The sequence below is a fragment of the Pantherophis guttatus genome, chromosome 1 (genome assembly GCF_059756535.1).
Source record: "Pantherophis guttatus breed Tessera chromosome 1, ASM5975653v1, whole genome shotgun sequence".
Taxonomy (NCBI): Eukaryota; Metazoa; Chordata; class Lepidosauria; order Squamata; family Colubridae; genus Pantherophis; species Pantherophis guttatus.
The window spans coordinates 270,712,702-270,734,568 of record NC_142063.1 but is presented as its reverse complement, the minus strand read 5'-3'; the positions used below and the strand labels follow the sequence as shown (position 1 = coordinate 270,734,568).

The 21,867-nt window shown below is 42.0% G+C and overlaps 1 protein-coding gene across 2 annotated transcripts in view; it reads right to left on the bottom strand.

Moving 5' to 3' along the window:
• Nucleotides 1–21,867, bottom strand: part of PACRG (parkin coregulated) — a 266,103-nt gene that overhangs the window by 122,935 nt on the left and 121,301 nt on the right. For both annotated transcript variants that reach the window (XM_034428504.3, XM_060692314.2), the window contains exon 3: nucleotides 5,590–5,761. In XM_034428504.3, the coding sequence (XP_034284395.1) occupies nucleotides 5,590–5,761 (172 nt within the window). The remainder of the gene's footprint in view (nucleotides 1–5,589; nucleotides 5,762–21,867) is intronic.

Below are 21,867 nucleotides of genomic sequence, written 5' to 3'. Positions count from 1 at the left end.
AAAAACATATTTCATATATTGCACTAGTTGAAATTATGATGAAGCTCCATTTCCTTAGACAGTATTAAGCTGCAGTAATAGAAGGTAATAATACCTTCTATTACTGTGACTACTCTGATTTTTTTACAGCAACACTGAAAATGAATGAAATATGCACTTTGTTTTGTTTTCTTTAAAAAAAAAAAGCAATGACATCTATGGATTGGAGAAACAGGCAATTTTAAATCATGGCCTCCCACTGTTAACTGCTTGGTAGGGAAAGGAGCCCACAGAATATCTAGCTACATGAGTAAGAAGCACAGCTTCCTCCCCACTGCATTTTTTGAATGCAAGTTTTATCCAGCCAAATTGCTGGGTAGCGTTCTTCCAAGACAGCCTTGGAATCTCTCCCATGGCTGACGCAGATTCAGAATCTCTAAAGAGCATCAGTTAATCAAGCAGCAGCATTAATATAGGACGACAAGTTAAACGGTTCTCCTAGCCAGGAGCTTCATCGGATACCATTTCGTTTGTTTTTTTATGCTCTTAAATTTACTCTGTGAATTGTTTTGTCAGATACTTTACAGGCAATTGTTGGGCAGAAAGGGAAAATATATGTTTTCCGGACATTAAAAAATATATTGTCACAGATAAAATATTCTTATATGTGAGAGATTATTTTAAATACTCCCTGGAACTGATCATTTCAGAAAATTCCAGCAACCTGACTTAAGCTCAATTATAGCTAATGATCACAGAATGAGTACATCTGGTTCCTTATCCTGCTCAAGCAACAAGGTCACTTCTGCACCACTGATGGCTATATAGTTGAAATTATGCCCATCTGCAAGCTGGAAACCCCCACTGTAGGTGCCAGATCATTAAAATTTGTAGCTTGGGGTTGAGACTAAAGGAGTACAGTAAAGATTAATTTGGAAGAGGAGCCAAAAAACAGATGTTGACATAGAGGGATGCAAAAGCTCTTTCTACTTCAGTGCTAACATTTGGACAAGCCCACCTTTTTATGCCACCTTTAACATTTGCATGAATTTTACACTTATACCGCCCTTTGAATTTGAATGTATCTCGTTTATGTATCGTAGTTGGTGCTCCTCTCTATCCAATGTCATTGAAGAGGTGCTTAATATTTTATATTATAAAGTATGTATAATACTTTCACTCCCCTTTTTAACAAATTATCAAAAAAGAAACCACATTTGTATAAGTCATGTGTCTGAGAAATTGCGTAAACTCGTGTGATTCAGTTTAAAGAACTTTTGCATTAAAAGTAAGAGAAAAAGCTCACAGTGGAACAATAGACAAAAACTGCTACTTTTTTTGGGTCAGATTTTGTTCTTTTGTTCTTCATAAAGCCTTGTTATTGCTTCCATAATTGAATTATTGTGACTGGGTTGAATTAACCTGTAATACAGGGGTGAAATTCAAAATTTTTCCCTATCGGTTCTGTGGGCGTGGCTTGGTGGGCGTGGCAGGGGAAGGATATTGCAAAATCTCCATTCCCACCCCACTCTGGGGCCAGCTAGAGGTGGTATTTGCCGGTTCTCTGAATTACTCAAAATTTCCACTACCGGTTCTCCAGAACCTGTTAGAACCTGCTGGATTTCACCCCTGCTGTAATAGCTTTACATTGAGTAAACCTGAGTAAACCTGGGGTGGTATGTGTCTTCCTCATTCTTGAGTCCTTTACCAGAGGCCTGGGATTTTGATGGTTTTGTGCAGGATCTTAGCTGTTCCTAGCACTGCATTCTTCCTGATAGAGAGCTCCACTGTTATTCCTAAGATCTGTTGAAGCCATTCTCCCACCTTAGGAGTCACAGCTGCAAGTACTTATGCCACCACTGGGAGCAATTTGGCCTTTTCCTCCCACTTCCTCTCCAGTTCCACTACCAGGCCTTGCTATTTCTCCAAAATGCCCAGATAGATAAAATTCTTGAGTTATCATATGATCTTGAATTTTCCAGTTATACTTTTCCCCCTCAAAATTTTAGTTTTATCACAGTTGATTTGTAGTTGGCTACCTTAACAATACTTGACTAATGTTTCAAGTTGGCATTTCAAATATTATGTGGTACATTAAAAAAAAGGACAACGTCATCTGCGTAGAGCAAAATATAAATTGTGCTTTTGGCTAAACATGGGCAATGACTATTAACCTGAAGTAATGCAGTCTCCAAATCATTAACCTAGAGATATTAGATAATATGGGCAGGGCCGGATTTAGATGAAAAGAGGCCCTAGGCTATTCCACTTATGAGGCCCTTTCACCTATAGTGAAAGTGTAATTTTAATTTTGCTAACAATTTGAATGTAGGGAATGTAGGCCCCTCTTGATCTTGAGGCCCTAGGCTGAAGCCTAGTTAGCCTATAGGAAAATCCAGCCCTGAATATGGGGCAACCAACCGTCTTGTCTCTCACCCTTGCCTCATTGTTACTTCCCTGAAAGCAAACCTTTTCTTCTACAACTAACATGCATTATATTGTGCTGACATAAAGCCTATATCATAAACATAAGATACCTGTCATGAAACAAATTCTTTAACTAAACCCCAAATTTGGTTCTATTTACAGAAGTGGCCTTAAAATCTAGAAAAAGTGAATAAATAATTTGCCTTTCAGGAAAATAACGTATTTTGCCTTTCAAGAAAATAAAGTATTTTGCCTTTCAGGAAAATAAAGTATTTTGCCACCAGGTAAATTAATATAAAGTATTGGTTAGTTCTTGATCCGAGATATACTGAAAATATGTTTAAGGAAGTACATGAACCAAAAGGAAATAAAAAAAATTAAATACAGAGAAGTTAATGAAAGTAAAGCATGTTTTATGTTGTGTGACTTATACCCAACAGCAAAAGCACTGGAGTCAGGAGTAGGTTTTTCTGCCACTTATTTTACTGAGACCTCCAGAAGAACTAATCTTAGTGAGTCTGCAGTAATTCCAGCATATACAGGCAGCCCAAGATAAATGAACAACAAAAACTAGATTGCTGTCATGGTTAATTAAACAATAATAAAAATAATAACCCAATGCACTGCACTTTTGAAATATTACAATTAGCACCATCAGTTTCAAAATATTGTTTCAAATCAGGATATATTACAATGTGCGTGGGTTGTTTTTTTTTTTTTAAAAAAAGAAGAAGTCTAAGGGAAAGCCTTGTATTTTGTGCAAACTAGCACTTATCAAAAACTCCAGATACTCTGCTATTGGCCTGATAAGCTGCCTAATTAAATCACCAAGTTATTTATCAGGCATGCTATCTAAACAAGGCAACGAGCAGTTCTGACAATTTTTCATGTCAGTAGAATCATAAAAGGGCTACGCTAGGGAAAAATGATGGCCATGCCGACTGAGACAATGAGTGTTATTGTTAAAGATATCTACAGGCCCCAGCCTGAGGAAGTTGAGTTCTCCTGACAGCCCGGACTACAATATTGTAAAAGTTTCTTGAGTCCTGCTTCTGAAGTGTCAATAGATGGATTTTGTGGCAGGCCTATTCAAAACACTATCCTCTTAATAAGATTTTCCATCCGTGATCTGAGCAATGGGCTTGTCCTAGCAGAGTTTTGCCTCATTGCGATCCCCAGCTTCAGATTTTCTGGGCTTAACACCCAAATGTGTGGATAGTGTTTCTCTCAATAGAGAGAAGCGATGCGCTATGCACTCTTGAAACTGAAGCATCAGCTCATTTCTGCCCTTCTACAATTGGCAAACAGTATGAGGTAGCCTCACTGCAGCCGCTGCAGTTCCACCTCAGCCTTCCTACGGTCACTGCCATGGCTGTGGTAGCAGAGACTAATCTGGCATTCCTAAGGATTCCTGTTGGAGGGAGCCTCATTCCATTACATGCCATTGCATGGTAAGGCCCCAGCAAATTGCCCTTATAGGAAAGAACAGATTATGCCATGGTCTTCCCCTTTCGGAGCCCTAGTATACCAGGTGCCTCTTTGATTGGCCATGCATTTTTTTCCCCCTCTGGCAGCAACCCTGGCAATTACCCCAAAGGTACTTTTTCAAGCGACAACTGGAATTTCTGGTTTTTCTTTGAAGACATTTTGCTTCTCCTTCTCTTAGAGCTAAAGAAGCTTCTTGGATGAGAAGTGAAATGTCTTCAAAGAAAAACCAGAAAGTCCAGTTGTCCCTTGAAAAAGCACTTTTGGGACAACCATGACCTGGATGAATCTCAATAGACACCTGGCTATTATCAAAAGAGGCAGACCAAACCACTCTATATTTGCCTATCTAAAGTATAAGATTGAGAAACTGTCCTTGGAGAGAGGCTCTTTGCTTTTACATAGAAAATGGGTAATCTATTAGCACTTATACGTTGTAAAAGCTGTGCATTTTAGACCAACCAAAATATTTTTAAATGTTCAACATTAATATTTTACATATAGTCTTCAATTTAGGACCATCTTTTTAGTGACTGTTTAAAGTTATGATGACTTATGATGTGACATTGCATTTAAGGCCATCACAGTGTCCCTGTGGTCACAATATCAGAATTTGGGCACTTGGAAATTGGCATGTATTTATGATGGCTGCAGCACCCTCGGGGTCACCTAATCACCATTTGTGACCTTCTCAGCTGGCTTCCAACCAGCAAAGTCAAAGGGGTAAGCCAGATTCATGTAATAACCATGGCACAAAAGGTAAAAGCAGCACAACTCACTTAATGACTGCATCACTGAAAGACCATATCACTTATCAACAGAAGTTCCAATCCCAATCGTGGTCATAAGTTGAGGACTACCTGTATTGCCAAATCCTGGCATATGTCAAAAGAAGGGTCATTTCACTATCTCCCAAATAATGCTTGTGTCCTGAAATTATAGTCTGAGGTTCAAATATAATCGTGAACTATGATCAATACACCAGGATTTATCAGTTTGCATTATATTGAAGAAGGAAAAAGGGAAGGGTATGCAGGAATAATGCAGGCAGGCAGTGGCTCTTGCCTATCTGAAGGAACACAAAGATGTTTATCAGAAATAGAACATTATCTCCTGATGATGTCCATACCCTCCCTTTCTTGGGGGTTTCCGGTGACTGCTGCCTCTGGTTACGGTTTACTGTTGATCTTGTTTCGTTCAAGTTTCTGTTTCTCCAGATCCGGACTTTCGTTATCAAACTGGAGCCCAGCAGGAAGTGGAAGCGTGTTTATGCAAATATTAACTCAGTCTCTGGCCAATCAGTTGAGGACAATACCCACTCAATGGACTCTCACGCAGCGCAAGGGAGAAAGAAAAATAACCAAGCTACTCAAAATAGCAAAATAAAAGAGTTGAGATACTACAACTATTTTGCTATTTCTTTTTCAGTGTTTTCATATCTTAGTTTGAATAACATAAAAAGAAGAATGAAAAGAAGTTTAACAACTTGTATACTGTACTATGGTTAGCAGAGTAAAAAAAATAAGTCAGGCAACACAATTATTTGGACCTTGGTTATGGCCTTACAACTGCCTTAGGTTTATAAACTACAGTACTATAAATACAAGACCTACCGTATTTTATTCCTTAATTAGCAGCCTGTCAAAATCCACCCCCCACCCTCCAAACCCTAGACCCTATTTCATTCTCCAGACTTACTTTTTATTGGAATAATGAGCTGAGGAATAACAGGAAGGATCTTGTTCCCACCATGCTCCAACATGTCATGGATGCCTTGTCGAGCAAAAAACTCATAAGGAAATTGCATTTCACACAATCCATCAAAAAACAGTGGCAAATAGTGGTGGTAGTCCAATTTTTCAATCTCCACCTGGAAATCCATGTAGAAAAGAAGTAAATCAAAATTTATCAACTATGTTGTCCTATTACAGTAATCCTAAAGTTTCATCGCAATGTTCTATTGAGCAAGACAAATGTTAGCATCCATTCGGTTTCACGTAATGAATGGCTATTCTCTTTCAAAGCAGAAAATTAAAAAGAAACTGATCTTTGATGCTTCTATTTCCAAATATTATTTGATATGCTGCATCCACTCATTCTGAATGGATAGATCCTTCTGGTGAGGTATAAAGCTGAGTCTAATAAACAACCTATTATGGAAGACTACCAAAATGTATATTGTAAAGCTGAAAGAGAAAATAGGAGTGCTTTCCAACATTATATATTCCCAATAATAAAACTGGCATTTACATTAATGCAGAACTTCTAATTGTCCTAGTTATATATAACCACAATACATTTTTTTTCATTACTGATATGTTACTAAAAACAACAGATTAAACTGGATTTACTCAAATACTTATGAAAACAACATTAATCATATAAATCTGAGTGACTTCACTTTGATGTGATATATCAAGGAAATTATCTGATCAAAGGAATTATGTGATAAATTTATGATCAAAATGCATTCTGCAGCATTCTGCAGGAGAAAACAAACCCTGTGATAATGATGAAATAAAGTCAATCCCTTTATTTTGAAGTGAAGAGTACAAAAAGTGAGAAAAAACTTTCTACTCTTATTGAACTTTCATGGCCTTTTAATTATAGTTTAAGCATTTCAATTATGAGGAACATCTTCCTACTAGTATTTATTCCGTCGTTCTGCAAAATGTAGTTTAAAAAATTCTGATGGCTAAAAATATTGCCTGATATTCTTGATTATTTTTGTTTTGAGAGAACAAAGCTGATTTTATACAACTCTGAGTGAAGTGAAATTTTGTTTTATATAAGTAAAGAAGACCACACTGGTTTTCAGCTATTACTGTTGGAGATGATTAGGCTGAGCCTGAGGGTGGGGTCAAATTCATCATCAGTTTGGAGTCATGACACCTTCATAAGAGGCTTAAGTCCAGATCTCCCTTGAAGTCTGTTGACTCTTACCTGGCATCGATTTGCTTTGACTATTGATAGATCAGATTGTTGTGCATACATTCCATGGAATAAATTGAATTCTATCCTGGTTCCTGACTTCCTGTGCCTGACAATTATTATGTATTCTCATTTCCTAGATAACTTTCATTAATGAAGCTTACAATACATTTCTGTTTTATAAGGCTTAATTGACAAAACATCTTTAACTTTGGAATAGATTGAAAAACCATGTTAAGAACTGTGTTTCTAAAGTACAGCTGTTTCAAAAATTTGCACAGATTGGCAACTCATACTACTTTGGAAAAAGCTTAAAACGATATTGGATTTCTTGAAGAATCTGCTGGGAGGGTGTGAAACCAACTGTTCTTGCAGTGTTAAATGTCCTCCCACCACATGGAATCCAGAAATATTTTAGTATTACATTTCACAGTGTGAAACCTTTTGCTTCTCTGTTTATGACTTAGCTTTGAACAATAACTATTATGCAAAAGGGTCAAGATAAATAGGATTTTTGTTGTTGTTTACACCCATAACATGCTTCTAAATTTTTCAGTTCCTCCCACAAAAATATTCTGAATCAAAATTAAAAATCTCTGGCTGTACTCAACTGAATTTATTGAGACATTGGTACTGATTCATTGAGTGTATTTTTCCTTTCCCCCCAAAAAAAATATCAAGAGTAACTATGAATCAAGTCTATGCAACACTATACGACCTACAAAAGCAAAAGGGTAATAGAGAATTGATCATTACCTTTTTTCTGATTTTTTTAACAACACATCAAGATATTGCTCCAATGGAAAAATGCATTATTTTGTTTAAAGTGCACAAAGGACAGTATGCTATTATCTAATCATTCTGTTCTTTACTGCTTTTGTTTAACTAAAGAAAACGGATAACATACTTTGAAGTTTCCCTGAGTATGTTAGATTCAAAACACAATGACCTTTCACACTGTCTAGGGATGATTATATATGACATATTGTGAACATCTGATCAAACAGCTGCTAAAATACTCAGATTATTAATATAATACAATGGAAGTACCAGATGATAATGGTTTTGGAACAGCTGCACTGAACTTTCTTGCTTTCTTTATAGCTCAAGATCATGCAGGAAATTAAACTATATTATGAGTTGTTTTTGAACTATTTCAAGAGATGTAGGGACATCCAGATATGTTCTTTACCACTATCTTTAATAAACATATTATTCAGAGATAAAATTATATCAAGTAAATGTAGTTATTTTGCAGCAACTCAAGACAGGAATGAGAAAGAAATATCTTCACCAACCCCAAAAGATGGAATATTCCAAATTATTAGTATTATTTAATGCTTAAACATGGGCATCTTCAGACATTTTTCAGTGGGAGGAACTCTATTAATATATCTACATCTTTCTATGTGTGTGTGTGTGTGGATGGACAGACATATACACACATATGATCATTGCAGCATCCCCATGAACACATGATCAAAAGTTGGGTGCTTAGCAACTACATGTATTTATGACACTTGCACTGTCCTGGAGTTGCATGTTCACATTCTGCAACCTTCCCACACGCAACGTCAATGGGGGAAATCAGATTCATTTAACGACCGCATGATTCCATGGGGCTAATTTCACCACCAGAGAATGATGTTCTAGACAGCAGGGGCTACAGCAGAAAAGGTGTGTCTTCTGGGACCTACAGATGGATCTCCTTAGCAAACAGGACCTGGGGCAAACCTTTTCTGCTGGATCTGCTGGGAGAGATAGTTATAACTAGGAAGAGGCAGTTCCTGAATTAATCTGGTCCCATGCCATGTAGGGCTTTAAAGGTCAAAACCAGCACCTTGAATTACACCTGGAAGCAAACTGGCAACCAATGCAAGTTATGGAGCCAAAGTGTAAACATATATAAATAGAGTGAGTTTTGAAAACATTTTACTAACTGCAGGAGAATCGAAGGAACTAAGATCTGAATTAAGAGGTTGTTGTACCTTTGTTGCTGCTTTTTATTTTTATTTTTGGACACATAGCTATCCAAAGGTGAAAATAAGCAGTTCTCTTTTTTTCTCTCTCTCTCTATGAGACAATAAATAACCTTTCCACTGGTATAGCAAGAACAAGGAGATGCTTTATCCAGATAGCTGGATATCAATATATATAAAGGGTTTCAGTAATTGGCTAAGGATACTGAAATGCAGGATCATACTGATTCCTCAGATAACAACTGGAGAAATGTGAATCTTCATGTTTTCTCTTTGTTTCCTAAGTTTGAAATCTGACTTTTTTTCCAGGTAATAACCGGAAAACCGGAGAAAGAAGAAGTTTGCTTATAAATACCATAGATGGTGAAGTATCTGAAAATATATAAAACCTGTGGTAGAATCTTACAGACAGCCTGACCACTATGGTTTGCTTTTTCGCTGCTTTTCACTGGTATAATCTCCTAAACTTAGAGTCTAGCAAGCACCCTGTGTAAAGAGCAGGTTGATTAAAGAATTGTTTTCTGCACAGTAGTTCTGAAATTAGGCAGGGGTTGTACATTTAAAGAGTCTTTCATGCCTTCCTTTACAGGGATCTTGGGGAGAAACATTCAATCCTTTCTGCTTCCCCATCTGCAGTCTGATGCTGTACCATCCAGTAAATGTTTCATTACTTCAGCAGCTATTTCTGAAAAGTATGCTTACAGAATACATCATGGCGTATATACACATATATAAATAAAATAAAATATCAGAAAAAGATGTGTTTTCAACCCACTAAACACTATTGATACAACTGAAGTAACATATGGAAAGCATTGCAATGGACATGCTTCTTATGGGGACAGAAAAAAAAAACAATCAGGGAAGGCGAGAGCAAGAAGCAAGAAACCAGAAATTCAGATCAAGCAAGGGTAAATGATGCATATCTCTCATGGGTCCTACAACCTTCTTTATGCAGCAGTAGTTGAATAAAGCAACACTTCTACATCAGCCAACCAGATGGAGCATCTTGCCATGTCAGTTTCGATAAATGGCTCATAATTTCATTAAAAACAGCACCAGAGCAGAGGCACACTCCTTAATCGATTTTCTTCACTTGCTCATGGCCATGGCAAAAGAGGGAGGGACTAGATAAACTCAAGTTCATTTTTATGTTCTCCCCAATGCTTCCTGGGTAAAACATGATCTTTCCCTTCCAAATCTGTTGACTATAAAATCAATTTTAAAAAAACAACCTATGAGTCCATGTTTTGGTGAGGGCAAGTTTGTCTTCACTCTATTTGGGAAAAAGAATTCCTGCTTAGGTATTGTATCAGCAAAGAAACACTTGGTCAATGCATCGGGGAGGCCAGCACTAGCTGAGTTTCACTGGTCTCAAAAACCTAAGCAAAGTTGGACCTGATTACACAGGCACCTCCAGCTAGCTCTACAATGACCCCAAAATAATGAAATGTGCATCATGATTTTACAAAATAAACGTTGATGTTTTATATTTATGCCACGCCACCATATGCCAATACATAAGGGACAGAAGTTACACTATATCACAGGCTTTATAATTTGTATCTTGCGGATGTCCTTATCTGGTTAATATCCAGGTGGGCGAACACCAGAAAATCTCACAGCTTTTCAAATCACCTTCAATCTATCATTCCTCAAAGTGTTCACAGTACAGCAGTGACCATAAATAATGGCTGGCTAGTAAGCCAAGCTATTAGCTTGCTATCCCTTCCAAAAATAACCAAGCTAGGAAAATGTCACTTCAGGAGGTCCTTGTTTAACAACCACTCATTCAGCAACCATTTGAATTTATGATGGCACTGAAGAAATGGCAGTTGTGACTGTTTCTTGAATTTACAGCCATTGCCGTGTCCCACATCATGTGATCACAACTTGTGACCTTTACAATTGGCTACTGATGAGCAAAGTCAATAGGGAAGCTGACAGGAAGTTGCCAGTTATGCACATGTGAGCTCCTTGCTTAAAAAGCTGCATGGTCCTCACTTAACAATAGCAACCAGGACTACAGAACTGCTGTTGTTAAGCTGAACAGTCAGATGGTTTTTCAACTTTTGACCATGTCACTTAACAATGGAGTCAGAATACTGGAAGATAAATAACACTTCCTAGGCAATGTCAGAAACTTATTGTTAAAATTTTGAGATTCCACATTCTTATAGAATCATAGGTTGGAAGTAAAGTAAGTCAAGCCCTTTGATTAGAACAGCAATTCCAGAGACACTTTTCAACTTTTCTGCAAAGATGGAACACCCGCTACTCCAGGAAGCAGGCTGTTCTTCTGCAGGTGGCAGTCATGACTAGGGAAGTCTTTACACAGGTTTCCTTGTTACACCGATTCTATCTGTTTCTAGATTGGGTGTCCTTCCTCATAGTAACTTATGTCTGAAATCAACTCTCACTTTTACTGCTATACAGGTAATCCTTGACTTACAACCATTCGTTTAGTGCCCATTCAAAGTTACAACAGCACTGAAAATGGACGTTGGTCTTACCTGATACGTCCGTTCTCGAGTAGTAAGAAACGCCAGTCAGGCTGGGTAATCGGCTCCTTTATCCAGCGATGACCGGGTCTGCACTAATTTGAATAGCTCCGCCCTCTTCTCCAGTGTTTCGGCGAGGGCCATGGCGCAGACCGTCGTGTCTTCCTGAAATGATAGAGAATTAATATCCAAACCCCCCTCCCATCCATTCCGGAGGGCCGGACCAGGGGCGGGGCTGACTGGCGTTTCTTACTACTCGAGAACGGACGTATCAGGTAAGACCAACGTCCATTCTCCGAGGTGAAGAAACGCCAGTCAGGCTGGGGACATACCAAAGCTAGGTGTCACCAGGGAGGGAACTCCGGCCCGCCGGCTTCTATGAACGAAGCACCTCCTGCAGGACCCGGCGACCAAAGGCAGCGTCCGCAGAGGCGAAGGAGTCCACCCGGTAATGTCGAATGAATGGAGAGATCGACGTCCACGTTGCCGCCCGGCAAACCTCCTCTAGAGTAGCTTGGGTGGCCCAAGCCGCCGACGTGGCGGCGCTCCTAGTCGAGTGGGCCGTGATGCGAGGCGGAACTGGGAGATGTTGCTGTTGATATGCTGTGGCGATAGTGGCCCTGATCCAACGCCCTATGGTGACACTGGAGACTCTGGCACCGATGGAAGCAGGTTGAAAAGATACGAAGAGGGCCTCCGTTCTACGGAGAGGGGCCATCCGAGAGATGTAAATCTTTAATGCTCTACGAACGTCGAGGAGATGCCAAGACCTTTCCAATCGATGCCCCGGCCGCGGACAAAAATCCGGTAGCACGAGCTCTTGAGCTCGGTGGAATCTAGAGTTGATTTTGGGTAGGAATGCCGGATCAAGGCGGAGGACCACCCTGTCAGAATGAAAAATGCAGAGGTCGCTGCGGATTGATAGGGATGCCAGCTCGGAGATTCGGCGTGCTGAGGTGATGGCAACGAGGAAGGCCACCTTGAATGACAAAAAGCGGAGGGACACTTTACGGAGGGGCTCGAACGGAGACAGAGTTAAGGCATTCAGAACCTTGTTGAGGTTCCATGTAGGGTAGCGATGAATTGGGGGAGGGCGGAGGTTGACCGCCCCCCGAAGGAAGATGCGAATGTGAGGGTGACGAGCGATGGAATCCGGAGAATTGCAGGATAGAATAGAAGCGATGGCTGCCACTTGACGTCGTAGTGTATTTGGAGTCAAGCCGGAATCAAACCCGTCTTGAAGAAAGCAAAGGACTTGCAGAACAGAAGCTGACAGTGGATCAATGGAGGAGCGTCTGCACCACTTAGAAAACGATTGCCACGTAGCTTCATAAATACGTGAAGTAGACGGTCGGCGAGCTGCCTGCATCGTGGAAATCACTCTGGTAGGGATCCTGGCTTCCCCTAAGAGGAACCGCTCAGCCTCCAGGCGGTTAGATGGAGCCAAGCGGGATCTGGATGATGTAGAGCCCCTTGAGAGAGTAATATCCTGGAGTCCAGAATGCACCAGTGAGGTGCTATTGACAGCGACAGAAGATCCGCATACCAAGGTCTGCGGGGCCAGTGTGGTGCAATTAGGATGAGTTCCGCTCTTTCGTCCAACATCTTCCGGAGAACCCGGGGGATGAGAGGTAGAGGAGGGAAGGCATATAGGAGTCCTGTTGGCCACGGGGTACGGAGAGCATCCGTGGCCTCGGCCTGGGGATCCGGAAAGCGAGAGAAGAACCTTGGGAGCCTGTTGTTCTGGCTCGAGGCAAAGAGGTCTACTACTGGGAGGCCGAAGCGGTCCGTGATGTCGTGGAATAGAGGGAGAGGAAGGCTCCACTCCCCGTGATCCAATCGAGAGCGGCTGAGGGCATCCGCTTGGAGGTTGGTTGTCCCTGATATGTGATCCGCCTTCAGTGAGGTGAGATGCGTCTCGGCCCACCGACCAAGGAGGACCGTTTCTGCTAGCAGGGCCCTGGAATGAGTGCCCCCCATTTTGTTTATATGAGCCTTCGTGGCCATGTTGTCGGTTAGAACAAGGACGTCCTTGCCCTCCACAAGAGATTGGAACCGAAGGAGAGCTAGTCGAACCGCACGCAGTTCTAGATAATTGATGTTGTTGCGGCGTTCTAGCCGGGACCACTGACCCTGGGCCATATGATGAAGGAGATGGGCCCCCCAACCTGTCAAGCTGGCGTCCGTTGTGAGGATCAGGCGAGGAGGTTCTCTGAAAAATGAGCCTTTGGAGATAGCGTCCGAAGTCCACCATCTGAGGGAAGAGATGACTAATCGAGGCAGGCGAATACAGGACCGTGAAGAGGCTTGACCCGCTCGTTGATGGGGAAGGAGAAGCCACTGGAGCTCCCTACTATGTAACCGGGCCCATGGGACAATCCCAAAGGTGGAGACCATCTTACCAAGCAGGCCGGATAACCTTAGGAGGGACGCTGATTTCTGTGAAATGCACAGATCGGCCGAGGCTTTAAGACTGGCCTGACGGTCGGGAGAAAGGAATACCTGGGAGGAAAGGGTGTCAATAGAAGCCCCAAGATGGACAATACGAGTAGATGGGGAGAGATGGCTCTTAGCCCAATTCACAGAAAAACCATGACTTTGCAAGAGGTTTAGGACAATAGAAAGGTCAGCGTGTGCAGAGGAGATAGAGGAGGACATAACTAAAATGTCGTCTAAATAAAATTGTAAACGAATAGGGAGAGAACGAATATGGCCAATTAGGGAGGCCATAATCTTAGTAAAGACCCTAGGGGCTGAAGACAGACCAAAGGGTAGGGCCCGGTACTGGTAATGGAAACCCATGTAGTGGAAACGGAGAAATTGGCGGTGAGAAGGATGAATAAGAATATGGAGGTAGGCCTCTGTGAGGTCTATGGAGGAAAGAAAGTCACTAGGTCTAAGGCATTCTAGAATGGAAAACAACGTGTGCATCTTGAACCGGCGGTAAGTTATGTACCGGTTCAAGGCTTTGAGATCTAAAATGGCTCGCCAGCCTCCCGATGCCTTCTTTACAATGAAGAGGCGGGAGTAAAAACCCCGTCCCCGCTGGTCAGGGGGAACGGGTTGGATTGCCCTGATAGATAAGAGATGGGATATAGCAGAGGAAACCAAGGCCTGTTTAACTGGATCCTTGGAGAGAGGGCAGGAAAGAAAGAGTGAGGGAGGAGGTGAAGAAAATTCTAACAGAAGGCCTGAATTTATAGAAGACAAAACCCAAGCGTCAGAAATGGAAGACCGCCATTGGTCATAAAAAAGGGAAAGGCGGCCCCCAATTGGAGGATCACCCTTGAATCTATCTGCCTCTCCGGGAAAACCGACCCCGACCCCCCCGAAAGGAGCGTCTAGGTGGGAACCGACCCCCCGTTCTGACCTGACTGTCGGGCTGGGATGATCTTGGCAGGAACGGACGCTGGAAGCGGGACTGGAAGGAGGAATCCGATGCCCGAAAGGACTGGAGGCGAGGATAAGGTGAGTAGCGGGAGTCGGAACATCGATGTTGGGAAGGGAGGAACTTGCGTCGATCCCGAGTCTCGACCAGGAGAGGTTCCAAGGACGGACCAAAGAGATTTCCGGGTGAGTAAGGGGAGGATGCTAGCTGCCACTTGCAGCGCATGTCCGCCTGCCAGTTCCTAAGCCATAAAAGGCGGCGGGAAGAGACAGAGGAACTCAGGGCCTTTGCTGCAAAATGGGTAGCGTTCAGGGTTGCGTCAGCCGAGTATTCTAGAGCAGCTGTGATTTTGTTGATGTCTTGTTGAACCCTGGAATCAGAGTGAGGTAAGTGGTCCCGGAGTTGTTTGATCCAGAGGAGTGCGGCCCTGTTGAAGAATGAGGCCGCAGAGGATGATTTAATAGACCAGGCAGCTGCGAGATGGCCCTTGATCAGCGTCTTTTCTGCGCGCTTGTCCTCAGGGCGAAGAACATCCTCTGGTGTTCCTGTAGGATGTGATGGGTTGGCCAAAGCCACGATTGGAGCGTCGACAGTGGGAGGCTGAAGGAGGTCAGACATTGCAGGAGCAGCGTTGTAGAGGCGCTTGTCCAGATTGTTAGGGCTTGGACCGGCCCCAGGCAAGGACCATTGACGACGAAGAACATCCAGAAACAGCTTTGGTGCTGGAATGGTTTCAGGGGCCACAGTCGGCTCAGCAAACAAGGCTGAAGCAGGATCAGCAGAGGAAGATGAGGACTCTGGAAGGGGAACCTCGCCAAGTCGGGTGGTAGCAATGGCCTTAAATAGGAGAGAGCGGAACATCTGAGGGCGGAAAAGGCCTATGAAGGGTGACTTATCTGGGCTCAGACCCTCATCCTCAGATAGAGCGGAGTCAGGGGCCTCCTCGGGCTCGGAGACAGCTGCTTCTTCCGCGGCCAGCTCTAAATCATCCTGATCCATGTCCAAAGAAGGATCAGCTTCAGGAAGATGACGAAGGTCTCCTGTGGATTGGAGGACTGGAGCTGGGTTAGGAGACTGAAGGCCTGCCTGTTGGAGGCATTGGGTAAAGCCCTGGCGCATAGCCCTGATGAGGAGGGCTTCAAATGCCTCTGGGAGAGGAGGGATTGGATCCTGATGAAATGAAGGAGCTGCAGGAGCAGGCAATTGGGAGGATTGCAGAGGGGAGGGTGAAGGAACAGAGCCAGCCTCAGTCTGGAAAAGAGGCTCCTTGCCCGGTGGAAGGGCAGGTTCCAAGGGGGCTGGGCGATCAGGGGAAAGGCTTCTGACACTACGGGCTTCGTCTTGGACTGCCAGCCCTGCCAGCCCTGAAGATGAGGCCTGCCCTGCCAGCCCTGAGGATGAGGCCTGTGGAGGGAGGCGATCAGGTGAAGTGGGCCTTGTTCTGGAGGAAGCCCTGTTAAAGGCCTTCTCCATGGCTTTGTGGCGCCGCTGCTCCTCTCTGGAAGACGCTGGCATGGCCTGGGATGAAGAGGTCTTACTGGCCTTATGAGACCTTGCTGGCATGGCCAGGCTTGAAGGCCCTTCTAGGGGATCGGAGGAGGGCTTACGAGAGCGATTGCGGCCTCTTTGCTTGTCAGCCATAGCCCGAATTAAGTTATGCCCCTTTAAAATGGCCGCCGTCCCAAGCGCGCCAAAAATAAATGGCCCAGAAACTTACAGACGAAAGGCTCTGCTCCGTAGTCTATTCTCTGCAGCGTTCAGGCAAGCAATTAAGCAGAATCGCTAGCTCGAGGCTATTACTGCGATGTTTTTCAGGGAGCTTGCCGATCGTAAACAAAGGGCGGCTGCTGGGCTAATCGCCTTTGAAATGCAGCGCCGAGTAAAGGAGGCAGGAATTTACCGCTAATGAGGGAATCTGTCAGCCGACAGATTCTAAGCCGGAGCCCCGGCTAGCGGCAATCCAGGAAGCCTCCAACCAGGAAGAAGTTGATTAAATTTAGCCAGATACCAATTAGATGAAATTAAGTTGAAATTAGGTGGAATTCAGTAGAAATAGCAAGCGAGAGCTGAAGACACGACTATCCAGTCAAGGACCGAGTCGAAACACTGGAGAAGAGGGTGGAGCTATTCAAATTAGTGCAGACCCGGTCATCGCTGGATAAAGGAGCCGATTACCCAGCCTGACTGGCGTTTCTTCACCTCGGAGAAAAATGATTTACGAATGGTCCTTGTGCGTAGAATCGATGCAGCAACCCCATGGTCACGTGATTAAAATTTGGGTGCTTAGCAACCGGCATGTATTTACAACAGTTGCAATGTCCCGGGGGCACATTATTGTCATTTGCAACCTGGGTTTGCTTAATGGCCGCATGATTCACTTAACAGCTGCAGGGATTTGCTTCACAAGCATGGCAAAAAAAGGTCATAAAACTCAGCACAACTTGCTTAACAACTGCCTTGCTTAACAACAGAAATCCTGGTCTCAGTTGTCAATGCCCCCAAACAAGGATGTCATTGCACTCAGAGGGTGCAACTAGTCCAAAATGCACTGGCACATTTTTGGTATTTTATGAATACAGCTTGCACTGGCTCTTAGTGGGCTTCTATGGATAATCAAATATGCTGTCCCCCGCCCCCTCCAAAGCCATTTGAACCTGGGTCAGGTTACTTATGGGGCTGCCTGTCTTTGCTCACCCCAACTGACAGAGTTGGCATGCTCCAAGTCCTGTCTATTAGACAGTATCATCTTTTACCTAGGAGCCCGTCTTCTCCATTACTACACCTGCTCTCTGGAACAGCATCCCCCAGAGCTTTGGAAGGCCTGACTCTGTTGGCCTTTCATAAGATATAAAACACTTGGATATTCCCACAGTAATTTGAGCTGGGAGATTGAGTCCCTCTGGCTGAGTGTTTTGTTTTGTTTCAGAGATCTGAAGTGGTATGGTTTTTGGCCCCAGTGATATAGTTTTTTTTTTAAGGATGTGCTTTATGTTATGATTTTTAATTCTTACACCGGGTAAGACCGGGACCCCTGTATGTTGACTAACTAGATAAATAAAGAAGTAAATAAACATTTAAAAGACTCTGCTATTTATGATTCAGTTCTAATGAACTGAGGATCTCTTGAATACACACACACACACACACACACACACACACACACAAAAGAGAACTACAAAATATTCCAGGACTAATTATTTCAATAAATGAAAATGAAATAAAATTCTATTAAAGCTGAGTGAGGTTGGAACCAAATGAAAAATAGTGTCAGATTTCAAAAGGGAAAAGAGGAAATGGAAGAAAGTTCAGAAAAATACATGAAGGACATTCACAGTAAATAATCCACAGGCTACTGTATAGCCTGAATTATATAATGCTAGTTGGGGAGAAATATTAGACAAATTCTAATAACAGCTAAGCTATATCACATTAAAAGGTTATAGGAGAATGGGCCATCCAAACTTACAAAATTCAGAGGGCTTCTTCTGTTACAACTAAATATGTAAAAATTCTAAAGTCATTTGGCAAGAAACAGTGGATATTATCTGAGGAAATTTAGGAACATACTTCTTGAAACAGTTGCACAATATTTTATTTGTTCCCTTTGGGATCTGCATCTTTGGTTATTCGTACTATGCTTAAGAAAACTGGTTTTAAATATGTGAGTTTATGTAGATTTTATAACCGAGCACACAATACTAATGCAAAAGTGACATGGCCTTTTAATACAGCATTTTGAAACCACAGGATAGCTCCCAAAATTATTCTTCCAGGTCCGTACATCTGAAAGCTGTTCATTGGCATGGCTCTTTCATCCAACTTCCTGGAGGTGATTTCCTGGCTAATTGTCGTTGATGTAACTGTCTGAAGTCCAACTAGATGAATAGCCTATTTGTCTTCACACTGATGCATTCATGGGAATCTCTCCAGGATGCAATTGCTACATTAAACTTAGCTTTTTGTCTTGGCATAAATACTGGAACAAAGAAGGCAAACTCATTTTGTTCTGAGTTCCGCATCTTTCTAAAGCCGTAGTGATTTAGACACAGATTGCATAAAAATATTATACAACTACATTTAACCAAAAGAACAGAGGCTGCAAACTGAATCCCATTATTTAAGCCCCAATGAATTGCTTGTAATATATATATATAGATTGCAGCGTTCAACATTTGTTCATCTTGGCAGAAACTTTCTCTTATAATCTATGAGAATACATATTCATATGTTAATCTGTATTGTACATGTCAATGCCTTAAAGAAAAAGTGCTATTTTCGCCCTCAACCTTTTCTTTAAATTCCCTTGAGGAACCCATTAAAAGCTAGGAACAAAGTATGGTTTATGTAAAGAGATAACGACACAGACTCGGGTGGGGGGAACTGCTGCTGATGAGGGTTTGAAAGGAAAAAGCTGAAAACTGTTTTGGCTGCCAACACACATTCTAAAAAGAGATTGAAGAAATCCATATCTGACACATCTCACAACACATATAAAACTCATCCTAAGCAATGCTTAAATTAGAGGTTGAAACAGCAAGAACCACTGGTAGGTGTGAGAGTGAATGAGTGTGTGTGTGTGTGTGTGTGTGTGTGTGTGTGTGTGTGTGTGTGTGTGAAAGAGAGAGAAAGGGAGGGAGGGAGGGAGAGGGAGAGAGAAGAGATTCCTATGATAGTATTTTCAGTGAATTAATTACTCAGATCATGGTTCAGCTAACACTTGGAAACTTTCAGGAGTGGGGAAACACCTGTGAATTTCATTAAAAATCTTCATAACTTTCCCCATTCTTATTATCTAAATAATAGCTAGATAAAGAGTAGATTTTTTATTCGTTTATGCATTTTTCAAATGTATATAGCATATAGTACGGACACAATAACATCAGAAACTACCAAAAATTTTGAAATTACAGCCATTTTTCCAATTGATATTATTAATTAAAGGAAATGAATAAAAACATCAAAGTATGGAGATGACAGGAATGTCCCAATGATGCCATTTAACAAATTCTGTGTCTGTCTCATGTACAATTCATAAGCATACAGCTAAACAGAAGAGGCATATTATCTATTCTTAATTCAGTTTCCCAAGATGCTATATTCTGGGAGCATCTATGTGCAAATTAAATGCAATTGTCCCTCACCTTACAGCCTCAAATTCCTTAAGGATGTTAAAGATCCCACATCAATAATCTGCCTGGGAAACAAATGTGAGGAGAAAAAGAGTAGTGGATTTGAGTTTCACATCCGAGAAAAGACAAAACAAACAAATAAATAAATATAGAAATATGAATCAATATAGCCTCCATCTTGGGATCCTACCAGGGAAGGCAAGCTCATGTTTTTCTGCTGCCTAAAACTAAGAAAAAGATGGCAGTTTCAAACAGAGGTACATCAAAGAGCAATAGGAATATGCAGAACTGTAAAAAAAATCTGATTCACTTTATCCAGTTTAACAGGGGTCACTGATATATTGCATTTATTGTATCTGACACAAACATAACTTGTCCTCTAAATAACTACTTGCAAATTGGTATTCTCTTATCATTGCTCAGAAGAACAGAAAAAGCCATGTTAATAAGCAGGGTTCCATAATTTACTTGGACTTCAGTAAGGCATTTGATAAAGTAGACCATAACCTACTACTTGATAAGATAGAGAAAAGTGGGTTACCCAGCGTCACCACCAGATGGATTCGAACTGTACTCAACAAATAGTCCTCAATGGAACTGAATCTATATGGAGGAAATTATGCAGTGGGGTACCCAAGGCTCTATTTTAGGCCCACTACTCTTCAACATTTTCATCAATGATTTGAATGATGGGATAGATTGGGAACTCATCATATTTGCAGACGACACCAAGGTGGCAGGAATAGCCAACACTCCAGAAGATAGGCTTAAGAGACAGAAGGATCTTGACAGACTTGAACATTGGGCACTATCTAACAAAATTAAATTCAGTGGTGAAAAAAGTAAGGTTCTACATTTAGGCAAGAAAAACCAAATGCACAGGTATAGTATAGGACTTAGGTGGTACTTGGCTCAATAGTAGTAACTGTGACAGGGATCTTGGAGTCCTAGTGGACAATCACTTAAATATGAGCCAGCAGCATTAAAAGAGGAATTGAATCAAGATCATGTGAAGTGTTAATACCATTTTGGAATGCCTTGGTAAGACAACACTTGGAATACTACATCCAGTTTTGGTCACCACAATTTTAAAAAGATGTTGAGACTCTAGAAAGAGTGCAGAGAAGAGTAACAAAGGTGATTAGGGGACTGGAGGTTAAAACATAAAGAACGGTTGCTGGAATTGGGTATGTCTAGTTTAATGAAAAGAAGGACTAGGGGTGACATGATAGCAATGTTCCGATATCTCAAGGGCTGCTACAAAGAAGAGGGAGTCACTCTCCAAAGCACTACGGGCAGGACAAGAAGCAATGGGTAGAAACTAATCAAGGAGAGAAGCAACTTCTGACAATTAGAACAATTAATCAGTGGGACAACTTGCTTCCAGAAGTTGTAAGTTGTGTGTGGTTGCATCAGAGGTGGGTTCTAAAATTTTTTACTACAGATTCTGTGGGCATGGCTTATTTTGTGGGCGTAGTTTGATGGTCATGTGACAATTCTTTAGGATTTAGCAGAGGTACTGGTCTACCAGGCTTTTAACTGCTTGCAGAGCCATACTGTTTGTTTGTTTTTGGAGCGTTCCGGTCTACCCATTTGTTTTTGGAGCGTTCTGGTCTATCCATTTGTTTTTGGAGCGTTCTGGTCTATCCATTTGTTTTTGGAGCGTTCTGGTCTATCCATTTGTTTTTGGAGCGCACTGGTCTACCACCACACTGCCTTTTACCACTGATCAACTATAGGGTGGCCCTTTGAAGTGCCACGGCAAGAGTTTAAACAGTTTTTTTTCCTTCTAGCCGATCAGCTGGGACTCTGGAGGCAGCAAATAGATTGGGGCGGGGCCAGGCAGAAGTGGTATTTACCAGTTCTCTGAACTACTCAAAATTTCCACTACTGGTTCACAAGAACCAGGGAGAACCGGTAGCAACCCACCACTGGGTTGCATACTGTCATTCTGCCCGTAAATGGTTGTCATAAGTAGATAATGGGATCAATTAATTTTATAAGTGGGGTAACTTCTTTTACAAGCAATTAGTTTTAATTGACTATCA